The sequence below is a fragment of the Microtus oregoni genome, unplaced genomic scaffold (assembly GCF_018167655.1).
Source record: "Microtus oregoni isolate MIOR12 unplaced genomic scaffold, Mior012 000015F_ref0000493, whole genome shotgun sequence".
Taxonomy (NCBI): domain Eukaryota; kingdom Metazoa; phylum Chordata; class Mammalia; order Rodentia; family Cricetidae; genus Microtus; species Microtus oregoni.
This window is the reverse complement of record NW_024543074.1, coordinates 48,613,811-48,624,819: the sequence shown is the minus strand read 5'-3', so window position 1 is coordinate 48,624,819 and position 11,009 is coordinate 48,613,811. Positions and strand designations below refer to the sequence as shown.

At 43.2% G+C, this 11,009-nt stretch overlaps 1 protein-coding gene across 1 annotated transcript; it reads left to right on the top strand.

Annotated features, from left to right (window-relative positions):
* The first annotated feature begins 473 nt into the window (after positions 1-473).
* On the top strand, positions 474-1,409 carry LOC121456735 (olfactory receptor 2Y1-like). The gene has a single exon (XM_041665157.1). The coding sequence runs from the start codon at positions 474-476 to the stop codon at positions 1,407-1,409; it is 936 nt and encodes a 311-aa protein (XP_041521091.1).
* Positions 1,410-11,009: the final 9,600 nt, after the last annotated feature.

Genomic DNA, 11,009 nt, shown 5'->3' with positions numbered 1-11,009 from the left:
CTGTGTCTTCTAGGATTTTAGTAAATGGCCCTCAGGGTTGCAGGTTTCTTCCCTGCTTCATTCTACACTTGTCCAACTGATATTTTAAGTCAAAGTTCAATTTTCTCTGATTCTTGTCTTCTATTACCTATTTTGATGACTACTGGAATTTAGTTTTATCAAGGTCAAATTATTTTGGATTATGATTCTAGCATACATATGTCTCATAATTAGAAGTCGAATATTTTCTACAGTAAACATATTATATTTATTATGTGATTTCAAAAATTATTAATAAAACTATAGAGCACAGATGCCTAAATTGTTGTGCCACGAACTGAGATATATTGTAGATTTGTTAATTCTTTCGAGACTATTACTATATTCCTGAGATATTCATAAGTTCCATGTATTTTATAACAATATGAACTGCATCCATTCATGTTCTCTCTAGGGAGAATTGAGTTGTATTCTCTTTCTGCAGGTGGGAGACCATGGAAAGCCCGAACACCAGTTCAGAAGAGGGCTTCCTGCTGCTGGGCTTCTCAGACTGGCCTCACCTAGAACCTGTCTTTTTTGCCTTCATCTCTGTTCTCTACTCTCTGACTCTCTTCGGCAACACCGTGATCATCATTCTTTCACGACTGGACGTTCGCCTACACACACCCATGTACTACTTTCTCTCCCACCTCTCCTTCCTGGACCTCTGCTACACCGCCAGCACTGTGCCCCAGCTGCTGGTCAACCTCTCTGGACTCGACAGGACCATCAGCTTTGCAAGGTGTGTGGCTCAGCTCTTCATAATGCTCTCACTGGGAGGAATTGAATGTGTGCTTTTGGTGGCAATGGCTATCGACCGCTATGCCGCCGTGTGTCGCCCACTCCACTACACAACCATTATGCATCCCCTTCTCTGTAGGGCGTTGGTTATATTCTCCTGGGTGGGAGGACTCGTGAACTCTCTGATCCAGACAAGCCTCGTGATGGCCATGCCGCTCTGTGGACACCAGCTAAACCACTTTTTCTGCGAGCTGCCTGTTCTCCTCAAGTTGGCCTGTGAGGACACGGGAGGAACAGAGGCCAATCTGTTTGTGGCCCGGGTCATTATCTTAGTCTGTCCCTTAGTGCTAATTCTGGGCTCCTATGCCCACATTGCCAGGGCAGTGCTGAACATCAAGTCAATGGCTGGTCGCAGAAAGGCTTTTGGAACTTGTGCATCTCACCTCATTGTGGTTACCTTGTTTTATGGCTCAGCCATCTCCACATACCTCCAACCTGTCCACAGGTATTCTGAGGGTGAGGGGAAGTTTATTGCTCTTTTTTATACAGTAGTCACCCCCATGCTCAACCCTCTGATTTATACCCTGAGGAACAAGGATGTGAAGGGGGCTCTGTGGAGGGTACTGGGGAGAGGCACAGACTCCAGGTAGAAGAGGAAACAAGAACAAGTATAATATCTAACTTTTAGGCCAGTGCAAAGGGCTTGATGTTTACTATCAGAAAACATTATTCATAAGTATCAGCATATAATACATCATTTTCATTGGAATTTCTCACTTTTTTGCTAAAGACATCACTTGTTTGTTTTATAATACTATGGAAATGATAATAAAGAAATTCAAGCAACTTCCTGAGTGGTATGTCCCTCTTAGAATCAGTCTATATGGCCAAGACACTGCCTTCATCATGCTATCCCAACTCATCAGAGTTTGAGGTTTCATTTTCTAGAGTAGGCTAACAGAGTAATCACAAGACTTTGCCTTGAGACTCGAGGCTGGGTGGTGAAGCCTAACACTGGGGTGATCCTAATGACTTCCACACCCAGGTTAGGGTGCTACAATCAAGCCAAGAGGAGACATGTCTACTACCACATTTCCGTTCTGGCCATTGTCACCTGCAGCTGGTTACAGTGAACTTGGGCCGTGGGCATACAGCTCATGCCAGTGTGTACACTGGTCTTATCTAGACCTGTAGTGGTCTCAGTGGGCCAGATTCAGTGCAGCCTTTGTAGTGTTTGTGGCCATAGGTGTTGCATATAGCTGAGCCTTATCTACGGTTAGTCCCCCTAGCGCCAGGGGAATGACTTGCTTCTCAGCACAGACTATAAATGCAGTGATTCCTATAATCCAGAGAGGATTGTAGTAAGAAAATAACCTTTTTGGGACTCACTCACACTTGATGAACAACACAGCAGCTGAAGTTTGCAGATCTCTCTAGGCTTGTATCCGTTTCTGATACAGTGGCACACACCAGGCGTGTGCATGTGGTAACCTGGCCTTAGCCTGCCATCTAGTGCTGAAAATGCAAAAGTAACTAGAGACCCAGAGAAAATGCAAAAAAAGCCTGCAAGGACAAGCATAAAGCCAGATTACAAAGGCTGGAATAAACACCTAGCATTTCCGTTCATAAATGGTGCTGCCCAGCAATACGCACAAAGAGCTGGCGTGAAAACGCGACTTCACCTGACAAAATGAGGAAAGGATCGAGCAAATGCTTGGATGGAGATGTGGAAACAGGTGTTTAGAGGAATGGATCAACAAATAGAGGCAATACAGAAATAATGCAGGACCTTAAAAACAGCAACGATAAAATAAAATAAAACACCAGCCATACTATAGGACCCAAAGGGAATAAAGAGGGAGAAAAGCTGAAAGCCAACAAGCATAGGTATCCCCTCTCTGTTTTCTGGCTGCCATGATTTTAGTGGCTCTGGACTACTGTACTGTCTTTGTTACTGTTCTATTGCTATGGTGACAAGACCCCATGATCAAGGCAACTCTTATAAAAGAAACCATTTAACTGGGGGCTTGCTTACAGTTCAGAGGTTTAGTCTATTATCAGCACAGAAGGGAGCATGGCGCCATACAGGCCGACATGATGCTGGAGAAGTAGCTGGGAGCTCTACATCTAGATCCACAGGCAACAGGAAGACAGAGACACTGGACCTAATTTAGGCTTTTGAAACTTCAAAGTCCACCCCCAGTGACACACTTCCTCCAACAAGGCCACATCTCCTAGGCCTTCTCAAGTAGTACCACTCCCTGGTGTCTAAGCATTCAAATATATGAGCCTATGGGAGACATTTTTATTCAAATCACCACATATACCTGTAGTAATAGGAGCGGCCGGGCTGTGTTCACAGCACCCCGGCCGCCTGGCTAGCTTATGCCCCGAAATAATTACATGGACACTGTATTCTTTTAATCACTGCTTGGCCCATTTCTATCTAGCCTCTTCTAGGCTAACTCTCGCACCTGGACTAGCCCATTTCTAATATTCTATGTAGCACAGCTAGGTGCGCTTACTGGGAAGATTCTAGCCTACGTCCATCCTGGGTCGGAGCTTCATCGCCTGTGTCTGCCCAGGAGCCGGGAGCATGGCGTCTCTGCTCCAGAGAGCAGAACTGTCCGTCTCTGTCTGAGGCGTCTTACCTCACTTCCTCTTCCTCCCAGCATTCTGTTCTGTTTACTCCACCCACCTATGTTCTAAGCTATTAGCCCAAACAGTTTGTTTATTACTTAACCAATGAAATCAACAGATTGATATATGACACTCCCATGCTCCTATTACTACATATACCCACCATGATGATGTGAAACAGTGAGCCAAGATAAATCTCTCCCCACTTACCTCGTTCGGAAGGTATTTCGTCACCGTGATGAAAAGGCTGACTAACACAGCTGTGTAACCAAAAATGCATTCTTATAGTTTCCTACCATCTCGTTCTTCCCTCCAGAACTACAGCAAAGTATTCCTGGAAATAAAATTTGTTCATTCATACCCGGTATCTTAATTAGGATTTCGAACACAGTGGTAAAAGACCATGACCAGAAGGACCAGAAGCAAGGTGGAGAGGAAAGGGTTTTTTGGCTTACATATCCTGAACCACAGTTCGCTGAAGGAAGCAAAGACAGGAACTCAAATTAGGTTAGGACCAGGAGACAGGAGCTGATGCAGAGACTAGGGAGGATTGTTGCTTTTTTGCTCATCATGGTTTGCTCAGCCTGCTTTCTTATAAAACCCAGAATCATCAGCCCAGGGAGGTCCCACCCACAGTGGGCTGGGGCCTCCCCCATCAGTTACTGATTAAGAAAATGCTCTACAGGCCTGCCTATAGCCCAATCATAAGAAGGCATTTTCTCAGCTGAGGTTCCTCCTCTCAGATGACTCTGGCTTGTGTCAAGTTGACATAAATCTACCCAGCACACCAAGGTGTAGAGGGAAGGGTGACACCGGGTAGCTGTGTAACCGACACTAGGTAATCTGTGCCCCAGCTCTGACTTCTATGAAGTGGGCATGATAATAGGAACTAATAAGGTTATTAAGAATATTTCCTGGGGTAAAAAACAATGACATCTTGAATTTTGCATGCAAATGGATGGAAATATAAAACACTATCCTGAGTGAGGTATCCCAAACCCAAAAACATGAACATGGGATGTACTCACTCATATTTGGTTTCTAGCCATAAATAAAGGACATTGAGCTTATAATTCATGATCCTAGAGAAGCTAAATAAGAAGGTGAACCCAAAGAAAAACATATAGTTATCCTTCTGGATATTGTAAGTAGACAAGATTGCTGGGCAAAAACTGGGAACTGGGGGGAGGGGGATGGGGGAAAGGGGATATGGGGAGAGAAAAGTGAGAGGGGAGGATGGGAAGAACTTGGGGGAATGAGATGGTTGGGATAAAGGAAGGGTGGATATGGGAGCAGGGAAGTATATATCTTAATTAAGGGAGCCAATTTTAGAGTTGGCAAGAGACTAGACCCTAGAGAGGTTCCCAGGTGTCCAGGGAGAAGTCCCCAGCTAGTTCCTTGGGCAGTTGAGGAGAGGGAGCCTGAAATGGCCCTATTCTATAGTCATACTGATGAATATCTTGCATATCATTATAGAACCTTAATCTGGCGATGGAAGGAAATAGAGATAGAGACCCACATTGGAGCACCGGACTGAGCTTCCAAGGTCCAAATGAGAAGCAGAAGGAGGGAGAACATGAGCAAGGAAGTCAGGACCGCAAGGGGTGTACCCACACACTGAGACAATGGGGCTGATCTATTGGGAACCCACCAAGGCCAGCTGGACTGGGTCTAAAAAGCATGGGATAAAACCAGACTCTCTGAACATGGTGGACAATGTGGGCTGCTGAGAAGCCAAGAACAATGGCAATGGGTTTTGATCCTACTGCATGTACTGGCTTTGTGGGAGCCTAGGCTGTTTGGATGCTCACCTTACTAGACCTGGGTGGTGGGGGGAGGACCTTGGACGTCCCACAGGGCAGGGAACCCTGACTGCTATTTGGGCTGGAGAGGGAGGGAGAGGGGAGGGAGGAGGGGGAGGAAAACAGGAGGCGGAGGCGGGGAGGAGGCAGAAATTTTTAATAAAAATTTAAAAAAAAAAGAATATTGCCTGGATGGATAGGTGCAGGGTTCCTGGAAGAATAACTGGTACAGCAACATATAGTTGTAGCTATTATTGTCCATTCATTGATCGGGTCCAAATTACATTCTTCCATTTGTATATGATAATTTGTACCATTTGCATTAATTGTATATGAAGATGATAGTGTTTCAGTGTTAGTAATGTTTCTCTTGATGGTGTGATGCTTCATGTGCAAAAAAAGAAACGCGATTCTCACACTGATTGAAATTATTTCAAGCAGAGTGTGTTTTGAAGACCTTATTATTACAAGACAATGTCTCTATACTGGATAAATTTTAGCATTATGAAGAGCCACTCAGTGAATATCTACCATACGCCAGGCACCTTATACACTATGAGCCATTAAACCACAAACAATGGTACTAGAGAGAGAGAACATGATAACCTCTTACTGATGAGGAAACTGGGGCTCAGTCATGTAAGGTCACAAAGCTATTAATGTATTAGCAAAGATTTTTCTTCCTTAACGCAAATTACAAATTCCTCAAGTGAATACGGGGATCTTGCACATTAACTTCCCCCATATGGTAAGAAGAAGCTTGTCTTTGCCCATGCATTTTTAATGAATATGTGAATTTTTAAATACATTGAAAATAAAAATGGAGCATAAAATAATAAGCACGGACCCATTAAATATTATAACAGAAAAAAGGAAAGCATCATACTCTACAAAAGGGAATCAAGTTGCAGCTGGATCAATGGAGCAGCTGTGTGGAAACACCTAAGCATTGTGTGAATACTCAAGAGAAGGAAGACAACTGTGGAATGGTGAACATGGCTGGCTTCAAGTGAGACATGGAATTTAGGCTACTAGCAAGAGGCTGATAGGACTGGAGTCAAAGTGGAGAAGCAGAAGGAATCTAGGGATGCAGAATCACATGAGCAAGAAAGGAGTTGTCCTGAGAATACACAATAGGTCACTTAGGTTTGGCAGAACTAGGCAGAGAGTAGTGAAAGCTGCTGCAAGGCGGGTCTTGGAGAGCCAGCTAAGTTCATTATAATTGCCACAGTGGGGCCTTCGGTCTCCAAGGCTGCCTGCCCTTTGTAAGCAACTCACTCTCCACTGCTTTTAAATAATGCATCTGTGGGACTGGGGATACAACTCAGTGGTTGAGTACTCGCCTAGCCTTGACCAGACCCTGGGTTCAAGCCTACAGTGACAGGACATGAAAATGAGAAAACTTTTCAGTGTCCTCAGGGCATAACCGACGTGTGCAACCTCAGTTCAGATCAGCAGGAGACCTGATGGTGTGCCAGCTCTGCCCTGACCTCGGCTGGTTGGAGTGAGCATACAGGAGGTTATCGAGGAGGAAGCTGCTACCTCCCGGGTTAGGCCCCTCAGCATTCTCTGCTGTGTGTGCTATGTTGACTTCTCAAGGACTTGAGCTCTGACCTGAGTCTTTCCCACCACAGGTGAAATTAGGACCAAGGAGCAAAGTAGCCTTCAGACATCACAAGTTTTCTCAAGTCTCCAGGGTCTCACTTGTCTTTCAAACCCACTATATTTGAAGAAGGCAAAAGTGGGAGTTTTCTGACCCTGGACTCCAGGTAAGTGCTGAAAGCTTGAGATGGTTAGGTTCATGGTATAAAAAAAAAATAGAAAGCAAATATTGTTTTGAGAAATCAGCAGTGGGCCCCACTATGTTGGGGCTCCAGTTTTAGGGCAAAGAAATGATAAATTCATGCAAAAATAATTTACTCAAATAAATTGTGTTTTATCTTCTATCACGTATATACCCTGTACCTACTCCCCATGTGACATATCAAAAAATCTCACTTGCTTCTTTTTCTCTTCAACTGCTAAAATAATGGAAATATTTTGTAAGATACACAGCAAAGGTGGACTTGAAATCAAGGTTCTTCATTGGAGTAAATAGTTGGAATCAGAGTTGGTAGGAAAAGAACAGAGGTGTGGTCAGAGCTGTCGTAATAAGCTAAGAATTTGTCAGGAGGGGGTAGACTCAGAGGGAACGCATCACAGATGGCCACCATGTTGTTTGTGCAGAGTCACAGAGAAAGCAAGACATTTATGAATTCACTCTGAATGTCAGCTACACAGACTCTGGTCCATCTCTGATTTGGGGGACGTGTACTGAAATTTTGGAATGTGGTCTTATAGGATATAAGAGAGAAGGGTCTTTCAGAATCCCTTAAAAGCTGAAGGAATAGTGTACAGTGATGTGGTCTCCAGTATGAAAGACACTGGACCCAGATCAAAGTATATCTGAGTCTGTACAAGAGCAAGTGGTCCAGAGAACAGATAGGAAGATGCTTCTGTTTTAGTGCCTAATTGGTCTTGATAGCATCATTAATGCCCCAGCCCTCATACCGGAGCCATATGGAAGCAACTGAAAATAGGTTCAAATTTAACAATACCTGGCCAAACAAAGACCCTCCTCTCCTGTTGAGAAAATTAATTGTGCGACTTGAATATGAACCTGACATTAGATGATCCGACTAATGCCTTCAACAAAAGGAATTAGTTCTACACACTGGCAGAAATAAATCTAAGCATGCTTACTGATCAAAAGCTTATTATTTATATGGGCCATTCATAGGCATAGAGGCACACATACACATAGATGAACAGGTCAAAGCTGATTTTTACGATTCAACCAAATATGGAAATCTCAAAATGCTGTGCACCAAGGAACTTAGGGGGAGGCATTCATTTTTAATATATTGCTATTGGGAGAGTAAAGATGGAGCAGAGTGGCAGCTAGGACAGCCTTCATCTAATACAGCTGTCCATTTACAGATGAAGGTCACCTCTCAATGAGTGTACAGATCTGAGTGTCAGGAGCATGGCCCTCTCCGGGAAGTCTACTTCTAGAACCCTTCATTTCTTTTCCAGGTTTTCTTCTTGGCCAGTCACAACCATCCTTCCTGTAAACCTGACACCCTGGTTGAGGGCACTAAAGCAAGGTCCTTACCTTTAACCCAAAGCTTTAGGGGACTAAATGAGGTCCTTATCTTTAACCTAAGGCAGGTATCTGAACACAGATTCAAACCAGCATATGTCTGTGTAATCTGTTTTCCAGTCTAAAGCCTCATTAGGATGTTTAAGGATGTCTGATCAATTCTATCGCCCTCTGAATCTGTGTGTTTAGCCAGTGGAGACTATGGAGTCCTATGCTTCCCTTAGCTTTCTAAATTTGTGAATATCTGGTAACTGGAAAGAGAATGTGAGCCTTTGAGAATCCAGTATGCCAACCCAACTTAATTCCATGCCTTTATGAAAGATTTCATCATGAAGAAAGGAAATGGACACTTCCAAGTAGCTACTGTCAGTAAAGAAGCATGGGACTCAGTGAAGTCCCATAGTGTACTTATCTTCCTCAGTATTGAGAGGGCAGCCAGGTGGAAGGAGGTCTGTATTTATCTGTATGTTTTCTGTATGGTCAAAACTCAACTGGAATACAAGATATATGTCTAGTATACCATATACTACATACCAGAGACCTAGTGATCATGTGAGAAATGAACTATAACTGCTATTCCAGAGTGGAATTGTTGGGGTTGACGAGATGGCTCAGTGGGCACATGCTTTGTTTTTACAAAGAACTGCATTCAGACCCTCTGACCCATGTAAAGGATAGACGTGAAACTGCACACATCCACACATCTGTAATCACAGTGCTGCCGCAGTGAGAAAGGAAGTGGATTGAGGAGAATCCTGGGAAACTCACAGGCCAGCAAGTCTGGCACATACAGCCATGAACAAGAGTCCCTTTCTCAAACAAGGTAGAACTGACACCCAAGGTACCCTCTGACCTCCACAAGGCTGCCATGATACTCCGTATGTGTGTCTCTGTCTGTCTGCCTGCCTGCCTGCCAGCCTGCCTCTCTCTCTCTCTCTCTCTCTCTCTCTCTCTCTCTCTCTCACACACACACACACACACACACACACACACACACACTAATGAAGAATGTATCTCATGGGGATCCTCCATGAGTTCCAAATATGGGAATGAGTGAGAACTTAGCTGTTGCCGCAGGAAGAGTGGAGGAAAATGTCAATGGGGGGGGGGCAGTTATCAAGGAACCACAGCTGGAGCAAATGACCTGAGTGACAGACACAGGTGCACTGCAAGAGTGGAAGAGCTGTGCTAAATACAGGATTCATGAGCCTCCATCTTGGGTAAGGTTTGATGTATCATTTATGATAGTTGTGGGTGTTGTGATTCTGCAGATGAGCCATTGTCAGTAGAGCACTGGGGCTTAGACACCAGCACTCATCCACCAAGCAAGGGACTTACAAGCAGGCACACAAGGGTCAAAGGCCTGGGTAGGCAGAAAAAAAAGAGTATGATGGGACAAAGAAAGACAACACCTTGGCCTTGAGGTTGTACAGTTTGGGACTGTGGCTTTGCACACCATATTCCTGAGTAAAAGACTAGATCCTGGGGAGGAAGGGCAATGTCTTTGTCCCACTAAGCAAGACCAAACCTACTTCAAGGCTTCATGGCTCCCTAAGGATTTGTCTGCCTCGGCCTTCAAATTACTGGGACTACAGTGTTGTGCTATCTACAGGAGTATGGTGAGAACCTTTAATGTCAATCAAAAACCTCTCCAATTATTGTTTGGTTTTATAGCTAAGAAAACAAAAACTCACAGAAGTAAACTTTCAAAACGTGGTAGTAAAAACAATGATAGAATTCATCTGTAAGGAACTATCCATGAACTTACAAGATCTTTCACTTGTCAATAGAGACTATCCAAAATAAAACAGCTTCGATACATTGGTTAACCTGAATATACATATGCTTTGTGTTTATAATCCATACTTTATCCTGTTTTTATAAGAGTGTCAAGAATATCTTTTTGAAATAATTAATTATGCATTAACAGTATCATTGATGACTTTCTCTTAGTAAACTTGACAACGCGAGGCAAAAATTAATCCAGCAAAAAATATCCATGGTAAACATAAGACAAAGCTCTCTCAAAAAAAGTTTTAACTTTTTGCTTGCTGTGCACTTACATTCCTATAATCTCAATCTCAATAAATATCAGTTTTATCTTGACATGATAATATGACCTCACAAGCCTAGCACTTGGGAGGCCAAGGTAGGAGGACCTAGAATTGAAGGCTTGGTGTATAACAAGACCCTATCTTAGAAAAAATAAGAGAAAATGAAAATAAAGAAAACATTAAAACACAAATTTCCACACTAGTGTAGCTCTGTGTTTTATCAAAAATCACTTTACAGGTCTTGGTTTTTCATCTTTTTGTAAATTAGTTTTTCAATCTTGCTACTTTTTTAAAATTATTTAAGATATTACTCTATTTGGGTAGTGGTAGCGCACACTTTAATCCCAGAATTTGGGAGGCAGAGGCAGGAAGATCTCTTTGAATTTTGGGCCAACCTGGTCTACAATGCTAGTTACAGAAGAGCTAGGGTTGTTATGCAGAGAAGCTGTCTCAAAAAAAAAAGGAAAAAAGATATTACTCTAGAGTTGGCACATGCATTTATGTTTGGTCCTCTACCTTTACATAACTATATTCTTCTAAGAGGACATATATCTTACATTATGGAGTTGGAGAAAAAAGCTCAACAGTTAAGCCTTGGGACCCTCTTCCTTC

What these genes read in the sequence shown, in the direction of transcription:
- LOC121456735 (XM_041665157.1), top strand. Translation starts at nt 474, where the DNA reads ATGGAAAGCCCGAACACCAGTTCAGAAGAGGGCTTCCTGCTGCTGGGC.